This window comes from Ochotona curzoniae, unplaced genomic scaffold, assembly GCF_017591425.1.
Source record: "Ochotona curzoniae isolate NIBS_2020 unplaced genomic scaffold, NIBS_Ocur_1.0 contig_4792, whole genome shotgun sequence".
Classification (NCBI taxonomy): Eukaryota; Metazoa; Chordata; class Mammalia; order Lagomorpha; family Ochotonidae; genus Ochotona; species Ochotona curzoniae.
The window spans coordinates 328,284-344,213 of record NW_024466389.1 but is presented as its reverse complement, the minus strand read 5'-3'; the positions used below and the strand labels follow the sequence as shown (position 1 = coordinate 344,213).

General features: G+C 59.1%; 1 protein-coding gene across 1 annotated transcript; it reads left to right on the top strand.

Annotated features, from left to right (window-relative positions):
• The first annotated feature begins 373 nt into the window (after window positions 1-373).
• SSU72 (SSU72 homolog, RNA polymerase II CTD phosphatase) lies at window positions 374-15,188 on the top strand. Its single transcript, XM_040987767.1, has 5 exons — window positions 374-501; window positions 4,388-4,531; window positions 14,499-14,638; window positions 14,720-14,838; window positions 15,034-15,188. Exons 1-5 carry the CDS (start codon window positions 422-424, stop codon window positions 15,133-15,135), a joined length of 585 nt encoding a protein of 194 aa, XP_040843701.1. The 5' UTR covers window positions 374-421; the 3' UTR covers window positions 15,136-15,188.
• Window positions 15,189-15,930: the final 742 nt, after the last annotated feature.

Here is a 15,930-nt window from a genome sequence, read left to right as displayed (position 1 = left end):
TGGCATGCGGGGCAAGCGCCAGAGCCTCAGCCATTGGCCAGCCCTGCGCTGCCCCCGCGGGAGGCTGCAGACCCTCAGGAGGCCGGCGGGAGGAGACGGCCATGGAGACGGCCGTGGGGAGGGCCAGGGGTCGGCCATGGGGATGGCCATGAGAACGGCCAGGGGGACGGCCATGGGAAAGACCAGGTGGAAGTCCGGGGGACGGCCAGGGGGACAGCCAGGAGGAAGGCCGGGGGAAGGCCAGGTGGACGGCAAGGGGGAACACGATGCGACGCGGTGACGTCACGGCCCGCTCTCCCCCGCCCTCGTGGCGTCCCTCCGGTTTCCGGCGGCGCGGCGTTGTGACGTCACCACAAGCTCCCGGGACGCGGACGTCCGGCCGCCGCCATCTTGGTCGTGGGCGTCGCGAGAGGGCTGCGCCATGCCGTCGTCGCCGCTGCGGGTGGCCGTGGTTTGCTCGAGTAACCAGAACCGCAGCATGGAGGCGCACAACATCCTCAGGTAGGTGCGCTTCTTCAACCGCCCCCGCCGCCCCTGCGGTGTCCGCCGACGGCGAGCCCGTCCCGTGCCAGCAGCGGCTTCCGCTCCATCTCCCCGTGGGCCAGCGGCCGGGGGAGGGAGACGGGTGGGCCCGTGTCCGGGGGAGGGTTATGCCCTGTGTCCAGGGGACGGGGAGGGCCCGTGTCCAGGGGAGAGATGTGTTCAGGGGAGGGAGACGGGAGGGCCCGTGTCCAGGGGAGAGATGTGTCCTGTGCCCAGGGGACGGGAGGTCCTGTGCCCGGCCAGGTGGTTCTGTGCCACACTGGGCGCGCGGACTCCGAGAGCCGAGCTGCCCGTGGGCTTCTGGGGTGCAGTTTGAACACGAAGAGAAGACGTCCTGCCCTAACCCCTCATTCTGTCGCCCAAGTGGGCTCCGCGTGGGCAGCGGGGCCCTCCGGACTGTGGCCTGCTGCCGGCCAGAGGAGGTGGGGACTCTGTGCCCGCGCCATGGCCAAGGACATCTGGCTGGACCTCTCTTAGACTCCGGAGTGCCACTCTAGCTTTTGCAGGCGCCCTGCCTGCAGTCTGTGGGCTACTCGCTGCCTCTCACACTTCCGGACTCGGTGCTGGGATGGATGCCTCACCTGCTGGCTCAGTCCCCAAGCCTCGGCTGCAGCGGCAGAGCCACAGTTCCAGCGGGGTCTCCATCCCTCCTGCCCACAGGGCTGGCTTTGCAGGCTGGGGTCTAGTCCTGACGCTGACCTCTGCCAGCCCTGGGGAAAGGTGTGCTGTGTGGTTGGCATGGTGATGGCCACTCTTCTCCAGGTAGGTTGGGCATTTGGCTTGGAGGGTTCTGGGGTATCAAGTGTTGGTGCCAGCTGAGAGCGAGCTTCAAGAAGCAGACAGGAGGAGTGGAGGTCCAGGCTGAGCCAGCGGTGCCCGGGCTTGTTGGTGCACAGGCATTTTGGAAGCTTTTGCTTTTTCTGTTTTGGTTTCCCAGGCTTAAAGCTGGGTGGGGAGAGATATGAGCTGTTGCTTTGGGCAGCAGGTCTGGGTCTCAAAGCCATGCTTAAAATATGGCCCATGACCCCAGTGCAAAACCCCAGACAACAGGAGCAGCTGCAGTGGCTGGTCCCAGGTCCTCTTCTGTTATTGGAAAGGTAGCCTTATAGCAGGAGAGTCGGTGAGACGGTTTGCATCTTCTGGTTCGCTCCCCAAGAGGACGCAATGGCCGGAGCTGAATGGATCCAGAGCCAGGAGCCTCTTTGGCATGTCCCACACAGGGGCAGCGTCTCAAGGCTTTGGGCTGTCCTTGACTGATTCCCTAGCCCACAGAAAGGGAACTGAATGGGAAGTGGGACTGCCATGATTAGAACCAGTGCCCATATGAGAGCCTGGTGCTTGACGGCGCGCAGGGTTAGCAGTTGAGCTGTGTTGCCAGCCCCACAACTGATTTCATTCCTTTTTTTTTTTTTTTTTTTTAATTTTACTTATTTATTTATTCACTTAGATTTTATTTATTTTGTTGGAAAGGCAGATATACAGAGAGGAGGAGAGACAGAAAGGAAGATCTTCTGTCTGATGATTCACTCTCCAAGTGGCCGCAATGGCTGGTGCTGCGGTGATCTGAAGCCGGGAACCAGGAGCCTCTTCCGGGTCTCCCACGCAGGTGCAGGGTCCCAAGGCTTTGGGCTGTCCTCGACTGCTTTTCCAGGCCACAAGCAGGGAGCTGGATGGGAAGTGGAGCTGCCGGGATTAGAACCAGTGCCCATATGGGATCCTGGCACGTTCAAGACGGACCTTAACCATTACACTATTGCGCCGGGCCCCAACAACTGATTTCTAATGTCTGCAAATTGAATAAAGAAGAATATTTCTGATGAGACCCTGTGTGGCAGCCTAGTGGCTGAGCCGTTACCCGGCTTGCATGGGGATCTGTGTGTGCTCGTGTCCGCCAAGTGTCGGATTTGCCCGCGTCTCGAGTTCGGATGCGCGTGGCATGTTTTCTTTTTTCTTTTCAGTTCTTTTATTTTTAAAGATTGATATATCTTTACTGGACAGGCAGACCCACTGAGAGGAGCGATGTTTCATCTGCTGGATCGCTCCCCGGATGGCCACAGTGGCCGGAGCTGAGCTGATCCAAAGCCACAAGCCAGGAGCTTCTTGGAGGTCGGTCACGTGCGTCCTGAGGCCCACGTGCTTGAGCCATCCTTTGCTGCTTTCCAGGTCACAAGCAGAGAACTGAAATGCAAGTGAAGCATGCAGGACACTAACCCGTGCCAGTGGGGGATGTTGGCTCTTGCAAGTGGAAGATTAGCCATTTAGGCCATTCTGTCAGTCCCCAGACATTGTATTTGGAAAGTTATATGTGGTCCTGCAGTGTTAAATCGTGAAGGTTTCCTATTTATTTAGAGACTTAATTATTTTTATTTGAAAATTGTTTTTCATAAGGAGAGGTTGAGGTACAGAAAGAGAAAGTCTTGTATCTGCTGCTTTACCACCACCTGCAGGGTTAAGTGGCTGTGGCAGCTTGAGCTGAGCTGAGCTGAGCTGAGCTGAACTGAGGAGGTGAGGTGAGCTGAGCTGAGCTGAGGAGGTGAGGTGAGCTGAGCTGAGCTGAGGAGGTGAGGTGAGCTGAGCTGAGCTGAGCTGAGCTGAGCTGAGGCCAGAACCCAGCAACTTAGTCTCCCATGTAGGAGCAGGGCGCTGGATGAGAAGTGGAGCTGCCAGGATTAGAACCGGCGCCCATATGGGATCCTGGCACGTTCAAGGCGAGGACTTTAGCTGCTAGGCCACGGTGCCTGGCGCAGGGCTCCAGTTCTAATCCTGGTCGCCTCACTTCCCATCTAACTCTCTGTTTGTGGCCTGGGAGAGCAGTGGAGGACTGTCCAAAGCCTTGGAACCCTGCACCCGTGTGGAAGACCAGGAAGAAGCTCCTGACTTCTGGCTTCAGATCAACTCAGCTCAGCTTTGAGCGTTGTGGCCATTTGGGGAGTGAATCATCGGATAGAAAATCTTCCTCTCTGTCTCTTATCCTCTCTATATATCTGACTTTGCAATAAAAATAAATAAATCTTAAATAAAAAAGGGGAGTCAGAAAGTCCCTTTCAGAGCAGCACTCAGGCCCAGTGGTTCCGTGGTGACACTCCAGACCTTGCAGCGCACGGCCACCAGGGTGGACTCAGTGATTGTCGTTGGAGATGGCTGCTTCCTCCTGGTCTATTCCCTGCTGCCTGCAGCCCGAGCTCCCGCCTTGGGGTCCACACGCGCAGGTGCCTGGGGCTGCTCAGCTCTTCCTGCTGTGGCTCCTGCCTTGGGGGCATCAGGACATGGTGTGGGACAGTTGGAAGAAGCAGCCAAAACACCTTTAGGAATGTTCATTCCACCAGAACGTACGCTTGTGTCGGCCGTGTCCTGCCAAGCCTGGCTTTGGGGTTAGGGTGTGCCCTGTTAGGGCTCAGTGTGCAGGAGTCAGTGATGGTGGAGTCCATTTGGCTCTTGTGTAACCAGTTTCAGAATTAAGCTATATTTAAAAATTAAAGCTGTGAGGTCAGTGACCACTTGGAGGAGAACGGCTGCGGGCAGTGGACACACAGTTTACATGTTTAGGTGGTACAAGGGGCAAGTCCCCATGTGTGCCACGCAGAGGGCGTCTGGGCTTCTGGCCTCTGCGGGGCCCTGCCAAGGCCCTTGTGGGCATTGGGGCATGAACTGGGGTGCAGGGTCTCCCCCACTCCCTGTGCCTCTTGGATGCATACATTCCTTGTGTGGGTACTGGGTCACCCCACTCCCTGTGTAGTTCCCTCGGCGTGCGTTTCCGTGCAGTTCCTGGTGCTTGGGCCTTGGTGCTGTGATGCGCCTGCCTTCTCTGTGCCCTAATGCTGCTGTTCTGCCTTCTGTCTTTCAGCAAACGAGGATTTAGCGTGCGCTCCTTTGGAACCGGGACTCATGTGAAGCTTCCAGGACCAGCGCCCGACAAGCCGAATGTTTATGATTTCAAAACCACTTATGATCAGATGTACAATGATCTTCTTAGGAAAGACAAGGAACTGTATCCCCACAGGTGTCATGTGTGTCGTGCAGGCAGCCCCACCGGGGTGCGCAGTCACCCTCTCCATAGCCTCAGCAAAGGGAACTCTTGTGTTCCTGTTTGTGTTGTAAGGTTTATTGATTTATTCGAGAACCAGAGTTAGGGCGAGAGACAGATGTGGCATCCACTGATTCATTCCCCATGACGACTGTAACACTGCGGCTGGGCCGGGACAACGCAGGCCTCCCACCTGGACCCAGGAGGCCAGACAGTTGGGCTGTATTCCGCTGCTTTCCCAGGGCAGTGGTGGGGCTAGACCAGCAGCTCGGGCTGGATCCAGTTCCCAGATGGGATTGCTGGCGTCGCAGGCAGCAGCTTAGTACGTGGAGCGCGGTGTGGCCCTGGGTTATACATGTCAGACTGCATGGCTGCGTCCCAGTGTGCGGACGTGTGAGGTCCTTGACGGACAGCTGGGCAGGTGGTGCTGGCATGCCCTGCCCAGGGGCAGGGGTTGCTGAGACCCTCCACAGTTGACGTGCCAGCTGACGCATGCGTGAGCGTGTCTCAGGGTGCGTGTATGCATGTGCACTGGATTGTGAGCACATGGTTGCATCAAGAGTACATGTATGTGCTTGGGTGTGTTAGTGTGTGTTCTGGGTGCATGTATGCTGAGCGGTGTGCACGTGTGTGGTACGCTGGGTGCATGCATGCTGAGCGGTGTGCACGTGTGTGTGGTTGTACACTGGCATGTGTGTGTTCTGGGGTACGTACAGCAGGGTGCACATGTGTGTAGGTGTGTGTGCTGGGCGTGGGCTGTCTGCTGGATGAGGCCTCGGTTCTTAGAGGGCTGCCATCTGCTGCAGAACAAAGTTGGAATTGTGGGAGCAAGCTTGATTTTAGGAGAGGATCCACCGGCTGCCTTGGCTGTGTTTGAAAGGCTGAGTCAGAGGTGTCTCACCTGCTGATGCACTGCCCAGGTGCCACAGTGTCCGGGACGGACTGTCTGCCATGTGAGTGCAGGGCCGAGCATTGGGAGCAGCCGGGCCTCCCGAGCCTGGGTGGGATGCTGGCAGCGCAGGGGCTGCTCCTGCTGCCTGTGCTAGGATTGCCCGCACAGCTTCTCACAGTCCCTCGTGCTCACTAAGGGTCTGTTCCTTGTTCGAGGGACTGCTTGGTGCACAGAGTAGAGCGCAGACACACCAAGATGAAAACATTGTGTCCAATTATCAGCAGGTTTGGGAGTTTTTTACAAACTGGATTTTTTTTAAAGATTTATTTTAGAGGCTGGCACAATGGCTCAGCTGGGTAATTCTCCACTTCTTAATACCGGCATGCCATTTGGATGCAGGGTCATGTCCTGGCTGCACCACTTCACCTTCCGTCCACTGGTTCACTCCGCACGTGGGTGCAGCAGCCAGAGCTGGGCCAGTCTGAAGCCAAGAGCCAGAAGCTGAGCAGGGAGCTGGATTGGACATGGAGGAGCTGGAACCTGAGCCGCACCCAGATGGGATGCTGGCACCACAAGCGACAGCCTTACCAGTACTGTGCAGGGACCCAGAGGCCACGCTAGTGAGATGTGGAACTGGGTGCAGGTAAACCTTGTGTCCCCTGGTGCCACGACATGTTGCAGTTGCTGGGGGCACTGGAACAGGTAGGAGTGCTACCCGGCAGAGTCAGGGTGGGACTCAGCAGTTCCAGGGGTCCCCAGAAGCCAGCCCATGCAGAGAGCCCTGGTCCTCGGATACTGTCAGTGCAGCTGGCCCACCCATCTTGGCTCGGACAGGGGAAGGCCCTGCTACACCCCTGTGGGGTGTCACACGGCTCTGCCTCGTGTCCCTGGGTTCCTGGCTGGACTGGACCGCCACGCACTGCAGCTGACCACGGCGTTGTCTGTTTTGAAAAATTGTCCCCTTGTGCCAGCACGATGGCGCAGCTGGCTAATCTTCCCCGTCCAAGTATCAGGATCCCATATGGGGAGCAGTGTGAGTCCTGGTTGCTTCACTTCCCGTCCAGTTCCCTTCTGACCCACCTGGGGAGGAAGCTCCTGCCTATGAGTGAGCGAGCTGCGGCCACTGGGGGAGTGAACCAGTGGATGGAAGCTGTAAGTCTGCTTTCAGCAAAAATAAATGTATGCTAAAAATAAGGGCCCGATGTAGTAACATAGTGGCTGAAGCCTTTGCCTTGCATGCACCGGGATCCAATATGAATGCCTGTACATGTCCTGTTGGCCCCGCTTCCCATCCAGCTCCCTGCTCATGGCCTGGGAAAGCAGCGGAGGACAGCCCAAAGCCTTGGGACCCTGCACCGCGTGGGAGACCCGGAGTAGGCTCCGCTCCAGCTGTTGTGGCCACTTGGGGGATGAATCAACAGATGGAAGATCTCTGCCTCTTCTTTCTGTTATCTGACAGTCCAATAAAAATGAATAAACCTTTAAACAAATAATAAAAGGAAATTGTGCCTGCACGGGCTAATCCTCCCGTGAGCGCTGTGCGTGTCCTTCCTGCTGTTCTTTGGTCCGCAAGGGAAGGCAGCAGAGGACGACCCAGGCAGGAGATCGGGAAGGGGCTCCTGGCTCCTGACTCCAGACTGACCCATCCTGGTTATTGCTTCGCTTTGGGGAGTGAACCATTGGATGGACGATTTCTCTGTGTAAATCTGCCTTTCAAATAAAAATGAATGTTTACCAAAAACCAGAAAGAGAGTTGTCCTCTGTGAGAGGGGTGCCTCCTGTTAAGGCTGTTGTCCTGGCAGCAGCTGACGGCAGTGAGCACGCGCCCACCCTCAGCAGGCCTGAATTTAGCGTTTTTAACCTATTTTTCACTTAAAAGTTTTTTGGAGAATTTTTTCTGAAATTATTTGAAAGGCAAGTTTTGGAGGAGAAAGATCTCTATGCACTGGCTCACTCCCCAGATGGCTTCAACAACTGGAGTTGAGCTCGAGGCAGGAAGCTTTTCTGGTTCTCCCTGGGGGGTACAGGGGCCCAAGCGCTTGGTCCATTTCTGCTGCCAGGATATGAACCGGTGCCCAGAGTGAATGCTGGCACCTCGTGGTGGTGCGTTAACTTGTTGCTGGGTGTGACCCATCACTTGGGATCAGGCCCATGGTGTCATGTCACAAGTGGCTGCGGTCTGACCTCAGATCTGTGGTTGGAGAGAGCCGGGCTGTGGCCTGAGTTTGTGGCCAGGACGAGGTGGTTTCCCCAATGCACAGGCAGGTTGCAGAGTTCTAGAATTAGAGGTCCCAGACTTTCCAGTGCTCCCCAGGGTGATTGGAGAGAAGTGGGTGATGAGGCCGTTAGATATGACCCCACATTGGTTAAGAGGGGGTTTTATTCCCCACAAGGCCCAGGCAGGCCTCAAGTCCCTCAAGTTAAGGGTTCCTGATCACAGGGCAGCGGGCGCTGTGCTGGTTGCTAGCCCTGGCACAGGCTCTTGAGGGCAGGCGGGCTGGCTTGTGGCTCTGCAGTGAGCCTGTGTGGGGCAGTGGGATCCCCTTTTCTTTGCAAGTTGTCCACTCCCAGTGTCTGTGACCACTGGGGCCTAGTAAAGGGAGTGGCCTGCTGTGCATCCGCCATGGGGGGAGTCCACCATCACCGGCAGGCCACGGCCGATGTCCTGCCTGCCCTGCTTGGCCCTGAGGAGTGCTGGCAGATGTTCTGTCTGCAGGTCTTCGCTTAGAGCGTGCTTGTTAGGTCGGTCTGGCTGGCAGTGTGTGGCACTGTGTCCTGGAGGCTTTTCTGATTTTGCTTGGCTGTTTTCTGCCTTGCGCTGTATAGAGAGGGGCTGGGAATGTGTATGCACACCCAGCCCTGGTGGAGTTGGCCTTCGCCCTGCCCAGATGTCTCTGGCTCACTCTGTTGGGATTGGGTTTCCCAGTAGCCCTCAGCTCGCAAGACCCCTTTGTGGGAAGAGGTGGGAGTAGCCGTTGGGGGCTGGTATCATGGTGTCATAGGGGAGGCTGCTGCTTGGGCACCAGTTCCCCTCACTGGAGTCCCAACCTGCTCACAGCCTGGGAAGGTGGCCCACGGAGCCCGTGTGATTGCGGCCAGCCCCCAATGCAGGAGACCCAGTGCAGTTGCTGGCTCATGCCTGACTTAGCCCTGCTTGCTGCCAGGTTACCTTTCAAATAAATCTCTGGCGTTAAGTGGTAGCTTAATGGCTAAGGTTCTCACCTTGCATATGCCACAATCCCATATGGATGCCGGTTCTAATCCTGGTGGCCCTACTTCCCATCCAGCTCCTTGCATGTGACCTGGGAAAGCAGTTGAGGACGGCCCAAGCCTTGGGACCCTGCACCTGCGTGGGAGACCCGGAAGAGGCTCTGGGATTCTGGCCTCTGATTGGCTCAGCTCTGGCTGTGGTTGTCACTTGGGGAGTGAATCATTGGAAGGAAGATCTTCCTCTCTGTCTCTGATCTCCATATTATCTGACTTTCCCACAAAAATAAATAAATCTAAAATATATATATATATATTTAAGGAATAGTCGTTTTGACCCAGAAACCGCGTCCCCTGACGCGGGAAGGGACCATAGCCCTGGCCAGGAGCCTCAGCCCTGGATGCTGAGGCAGGATGATGTGGGCTGGCCCTGCCGCCTCCTGGGGTGCACGGAAGGGTGTGCTGCGAGCGTGCACATGCGTGCAGGGGCAGGCCTTGCTGGGTGGGCGGCAGCCTTTCTCTGGCTACTGTGGCTGGCCCTGCACCCTTGGTCTTGGGTCTTTTATAATTAGATTATTTTTAAAGGTTTCTTAAAAGATTTATTATTGGAAAAGCAGATACACAGAGAGAAGCCTTTTCTGTGTGCTGGTTCACTCTCCAAGTGCCCCCAGTGGACAAAGCTGAGCTGATCTGAAGCCAGGAGCCAGGAGCTTCTTCCAGGTCCCCCACACTGGTGCAGGGTCCCAAGGCTTCGGGCCGTCCTCCACTGTTTTCCCAGGCCACAAGCAGGGAGCTGGATGGGAAGTGGGGCTGCCGGGATTAGAACCAGTGCCCATATGGGATCCCAGCATGCTCAAGGCAAGGGTATTAGCCACTAGGCCGCCATGTTGGACCCAGGAGTTGAGCCTTATTACGGGAGCTGGGCTCCAGGGGCCGAACACCCCCGTGGCTGGAGGCTTAGCTCCAAGCATGCGTGTCCAGTCCAAGGACGAGACCTCTGCTTGCAGACTTAGGTGTGCATACTCTGTTGATGTGTGGTAAAAGGTGAAAATAAGGGGCTGCTTAGCCACTGCCTGCTGGCCTGGCCCATCCAGGCCTGGCACACCAGCCTACTTTTGCCAGAGGCCTGGGCTCTGGTCCTGCCTTAGTGACCCTGTGTCCTGGCCCTGTGGCCGTGTCCTCCACCAGTAGCTGTTCCCATCTGCTGAGGGTGACCCCTCTGCCGAACAGTTCCCCAAGGGCTGACTTCCTGGCGTTTCTGCTCGTGCCCGGGTGAGGCCTTTGCAGCACAGCAGGCCATGCATCTGCGCCCCTCCGCGTCTACAGCGTCTGTGCTGTGCTAGGCAGCGGGGTCGGTTTCTCAGTTTTGACAGGGCAGCCCAGCAGCCTTCACGAGCTTATGCAAGGACCAACAAGTACAGGTCCCAAGTGGTTGGCCCTGTAGAGGGGCCTAGGCCTGTGTTGCCTCCAGGGCCTGTGGACCTTCCTGTCTGCCTCTGCCCTGTGCTCCCACCACAGCAGTGAGTGGGCTGGGCGTCCTTCCCCAGCGTGGAGGGCCCTGGTTACCATGGCACCCCATGCCCACCACCTCTCTGCAGACTTGCCCATGGACTCTGGCCATTGCTGTCCCTTTAGTGCATCGCCGTGGACACCTGAGATGAGCAGCCTGTGTTTCTCCATCCATTTCTGCAGCTGGATTCATTTAAAGCTTTGCAGAGAAGGGTCTGAGATACGCTGCTCCCCAGTGGATGCAGCTGCTGGCTGGGCTGGCTTAAGCTAGGCAGCAGCACCTCCAGGCCTCCCCTGTAGGTCCGAGGACCGGGTGTTTGGGCCGTCCCTGCTGCCCTTGCCATGCTGTAGCAGGGAGCTGGATGGGAAGTGGAGCAGCTGGGACATGAACCCCTGGTCATGGTGGGTTGATATCCGTGTTGTGGCTTGTGCACCCACCAGCCCCAGGTGAGCAAGCTCTGCATGTGACTATGCCGTGCCTGTCACCAGGGACGGCAGGTGGAGCTGGCTGGGCGTGGGGGAGGCCTGCACATAGACCTTTGCGTCTCCCGTGGCCGTGACCCTGGCAGTGACTGCTGTTCCCCTCACCAGCACCCTTTGGGGAGGCAGCGTCCATTGGTCAGCCTGTGAGCCCTGGGGTGCCCACTTCTGCATTGCAATGCCGGCAGGCCAGTGGCTGGGCAGCAGCTCGTGGCCTGGAGGGATCCTGCCCTTGTGCTTGCCCCTGGGGGTGGGCCTGCCAGTTCCTCTGGGCACTCTGGCCTCTTGGGATGCTCCTTCAAGCTCCCTTTGCCTGTTGCTTGTTTGTTTGGAAAAGGTTTACTTAGTTACAGATGGGGGAGAGTGCGCTTTCTTGTGCTGCCTCATTGTGCAAAGGGCCCAAGTACAGTACGAGGAGCACCCTCCCCTGCTTCCTGGGTGTGGGAGCAGCCCTGCATCGCAGCTGAGGCCGGGAGTGTGTGCAGGCACCTGGAGAGGAGGGTCAGGCAGCAGCTTTACCCATTAACCCTGTGCCTGCTTTGAGGGAGCATCGTCAGCTCCTGCTGTCTGGACCGGCACACTGGGGCTGTGCCGTGGGCAGCCTCTTGGGCCTGCTGCCGCGCCCCCAGGCTCACCCTCGGCTGGCTGGTGGGTTAACCTGCCTAACATGAGCTCATGTCTCAGTTGCCCTCATGGCGCCTTCTGCTCAGTGAGTCATGCCGCCAGTCCGTCCTGTGACTGCTTTGGAGTTTTTTGCTTTTTCATTTTGGGGAGGTCTCCAACAATTCAGTAATTTCTTTTTTAAGGTTGATTTATTTTATTTTTTTTTTAAAGATTTATTTTTTATTATTTTTTTATTGGAAAGGCGGATATACAGAGAGGAGAGACAGAGAGGAAGATCTTCCGTCCGATGATTCACTCCCCAAGTGAGCGCAACAGGCCGATACTATGCCGATCCGAAGCCAGGAGCCTCTTCCGGGTCTCCCACGTGGGTGCAGGTTCCCAAAGCTTTGGGCCGTCCTCGACTGCTTTCCCAGGCCACAGGCAGGGAGCTGGAAGGGAAGCGGGGCTGCCGGGATTAGAACCGGCGCCCATATGGAATCCCGGGCGTGCAAGGTGAGGACCTTTAACCACTTGCGCCACCGCGCCGGGCCCAAGGTTGATTTATTTTTATTTGAAAGATTCATAGAGAGGAGGAGACAGATCTTCCATCTACTGCTTCACTCCCCAAGTGGCTGCAACAGCTGGAGCTGAACTGGTTCGAAGCCAGGAGCCTCTGTCAGGGGTCCCAAGCAGGTGCAGGGTCCCAAGGCTTTGGGCTGACCTCAACTGCTTTTCCAGGCCACAGGCAGGGAGCTGGATGGGAAGTGGAGCAGTCAGGGCATGAACCAGCGCCCACATGGAATCCTAGTACATGTAACACCATTTCACCAGGCCGTATTTGTAAGGTTTTTGGCCAAGAGTGTGTTTGTTAAATGAAAAATTTATTTGAAAGAGTTAAAGGGGAAGGAGTGCTTTGTTCCACTAAGTCACTCCCAAATGGCCACTATGGCCAGGACCTTCTTCCAGGTCTCCCACTTTCCCAGGCCACTGCAAGGAGCTGGATGGGAAGTGGGGCAGTGGAACTTTACATGGCTCTGCCACAGTGCTGGCCAGCTCTGCTCCTGTTGCTGGCCTGGGGTCAACCCCTCAGGGCCAGGGCCAGTGGGCACTCTGAGCTGGGAGCCGCACATACACTGGCCAGTAAGCTGCCTGTACCGGGTGGGGCTCTGCTGGTGTCCTCTGTGTCTGGTACTGGCTGGTTTGAGCAGCTGAGCTGCAGGGTCCCATGGTCCCCGACCCCATGCTCTGCAGGCCCATTCCAGCCTGCCTCAGGTAGTTGTCCTCTGAGATGACGACAAATGTCATCACATTGTGCAACAGGCGGTCTGGAGGTGTGCTTGGGCTGTGCTGAGCAGGTTGGCCGAGGACCCCTTGTGCATCAGGGCATCCTGGTGTTCGCGCTGCCTGTGGGTGGCACTCATGCTGGCTGTGGGTGTGCCCAGCTGTCTGGGTGTTTCTCAGTACCCCAAGCAGCAGAACCCCATCTGATGAGACCGGAAGCCTTAGGTAAAATTGTGGGATGCTGAGCATGTGTGCCTTGCAGGAGAGGCAGTCCTGGGAATGAGCATTTGGGAACGTAGCCAGTGGAGAGGGCTGAGTGCTGGGCATGCAAGCCAGTCCAGCGTCCTGAACCCAGGGCTGCAGGCCACGTGGAGCTCTGCTCTCCCAGGTGAGGTGGGGGTGCTGGCTGGCCTGGGCCCTGCCTGCCTCACAGCCCTGTGGCTCAGCTGTGCCAGTGTGCCCTGTGGGTGGCTCTCTGAGTGAAGGGAACCTTAGGTACCTGGAGTTGCATGTCCTGGTGAGGGCCTGAGGCTAGGCGTCCATTGTAGAGGGACTTGGGTTGGTAGTATTCTGCTGGGTCATGGACGAAGCTGCCTTGTGTCCGGTTGAGGTCTGTGCCTGGGATCCTGGCGTTGGCCCCAGTGCCTTTGTCCTGGGCTAATTCCGAAACCTCTTTCCTCCCTCCCTCTCCTTCCCTGTTGCCCTGGGCTCCTTTTGTGCCCCCCACCCCCCAGCTGGCTGTTCCCCGAATGTCACTTTTTACCTTGGACTGGAAACTTCAGGGGTCAGCAACATTGTAGAGATGAGTGGCAGGAAGTGGAAGTGTCTGGCTTCCTCCACAGACAGGTGGAAACTGGTGCTCCTCAGCCACCCTTCTACCCAAGGAGCGGGCACCCTCAGAGGCAGCCCCATCCCATGCCACCTGCCACCCCACCCGCTGGCCCTCTGAGGTGGCTTTAGAGCCCGCTGGCCTCGGCCGGGTGCTGGGGTGCTGGCGGACTGCTCGTCCTAGCAGTGTGCTTGCCAGCTCAGTGAGGTTACTGCTCCCGCATCCACCTGGCCTGGTCCCTGAACTTGCCCTCTGCGGTCCACGTGGAGCGGTATGGGAGCCCTGCCCGGGCTGCAGGTCACGGGGACCCTTGCACCTGCAGCTTGTTCCCACAGCCTCTGCCTCCATCCTTCCTGAGGCCTGGCCTTTGCCGGTTCCTGTCCTTGTCCAGCCTGGTGGCCTGCTGTCCCGGGCCTCTCTTGGACAGCCGCCGGCCCTGGCTGGCATGGCCCTACTCAGAAGGGCTGCCATCTTCTGGTTGCTCTCCAGACCAGCAAGTTCCATGCCTCAGGCCAGGCACTGCCCCCGAGTGCCCGGACCTTCCACCTGCTGCTCACCGTGCAAATGGGTGCACCTGTGGAGCTGAGCTAGGCGCTCCTCCTGGTCAGTCACGGTGATGAACTGAAGCACCATGGCTATGCAGCAGGAAGCTGGTCAGCCATGGAGCAGCCGGGACTCAGCCTGCGGTGCAGGCCGCGGCGTGGCAGGCTGTGCCAGCATGCTGAGGCCTGGCGGAGGACGGGAGCCTGCACCCCCACCTTCATTCATCTTGGCCGGTGGCTCCCTGGCTGGGTCCTCAGAGCCTTGGCCAACCACTCAGGCTTGTTCTGGCTGGAGTTGGGTGACTGAACTGGGCCAGGAAGCATCACTCGGGATTCCTGTCTGTCTGGGGACAACATGCATGTCCCCAAACTCCTGTGCTGTGCCCACCGCAGGCCTCGTCCTGGCAGTCTCTGGGCAGCCTTTCACAGCCACTATGGAGTTAGCCTGGAGCTCTGACCGGTGCCTCACTGCTGGCTGGGCAGCGACCTGACCCGAGCCGTGGCACATCTTACAGGCTTCCGGGGACCAGGGTGGCCCCTGGGTGGTGGCATCCACTCCACTTTGTGATTCCTTAACCCGGTCGCCAGCTACACGCAGAACGGGATCCTGCACATGCTGGACAGGAACAAACGCGTCAAGCCGCGGCCGGAGCGCTTCCAGAGCTGCAAGGACCCGTTTGACCTCATCCTCACCTGTGAGGAGCGGGTCTACGACCAGGTGGTGGAGGGTAGGTGCTGTGCCAGCACGGGGCGGGGTGGGCACCCTCTTCGCTGGGCTCCCAAGTCTCAGTCTCACCCTATGCTACCAGACCTGAATTCAAGGGAACAGGAGACCTGCCAGCCAGTGCACGTGGTCAACGTGGACATTCAGGACAACCATGAGGAGGCCACCCTGGGGGCCTTCCTCCTCTGCGAGCTCTGCCAGTGTGTGGGTGCCGGGCCCCGTGTGGGTGGGTGCCACCCCCGTGCGGGTGGGTGCTGCCCCATGCGGGTGGGTGCGGGGCTCCGTGCGGGTGGGTGCTGCCCTGTGTGGGTGGGTGCGGGGGCCCCGTGCGGGTGGGTGGCCCTGTCGCGTCTGTCCAGCATGGGTGCCGGGCCCCCGCTCAGTCCCGCGTCCCTGCAGATCCAGCACACGGAGGACATGGAGAACGAGCTCGAGGAGCTGCTGCAGGAGTTTGAGGAGAAGAGCGGCCGCGCCTTCCTGCACACCGTGTGTTTCTACTGAGCTTCCTGCTCGTCTCCCCTGCCCGCCCCGCACCAATAAACTCTGCCTGGGCACCGAGCTGCATCTGTGAATGTATTTCCGGCCAGCACGGTGGGGCTGTACCCACGTGCTGCCCCCCCACACACACACCAGGAGCTGTGGGATGTCCTGCTGGGCACCAGCCTGGCCCTGCCTGTGCGGCTGGCATCTGTGGCCTGGGCAGCCTCCAGACCACAAGCCGCAGGCCCCCCTGTGACGCCCCCGAGGCCAGGCCGGCATGCCTCCCCCGCACCTGCACGCGCGCGCACACCGCCTCCCGCGCTCCCCTGGGCCCCAGCGGGCTCCCCCTGACCTCCCTGGGACGTGGCTGCCCCCTGCGGCCCTCGCCCTCACCTGGGATCTGGGCAGACACGGGGACCGCCGAGCACTAGTGCGGATGGAGGCAGGCGAAGCGGGCCGTGGCCCTCGGGGCCGCGGGAGTGCTGGGCCGGCGCGGGCGCCCGGTCCCTCCCGGGAGGCGGAGGCAGCGGCGCGGTGGGCGGAGGCACGCGCGGCGGAGGCGGGAGGAGAGCGCCGCACCGCGCCGCGCGCAGGGAGGGCCGGAGGGCGGAGCGCCGCGCGCGGGCCGGCCCGGGCCCAGCGACCCCGCAGCGGTCCCCTGCTCCTCCGGGCTCCCCCGCCCGCGTCCCTTCCGCGGCCGGCGGCGTTGCCGCGGCTCGGGCGCCGCGTCCAGGGAGGCGCTGACCTCCGCACAGGCGGCCGGGGCTCAGCATCGGGCCGGGGCCGGGGGGGCGCCGGGGCCGGGGGGCGGCGCTC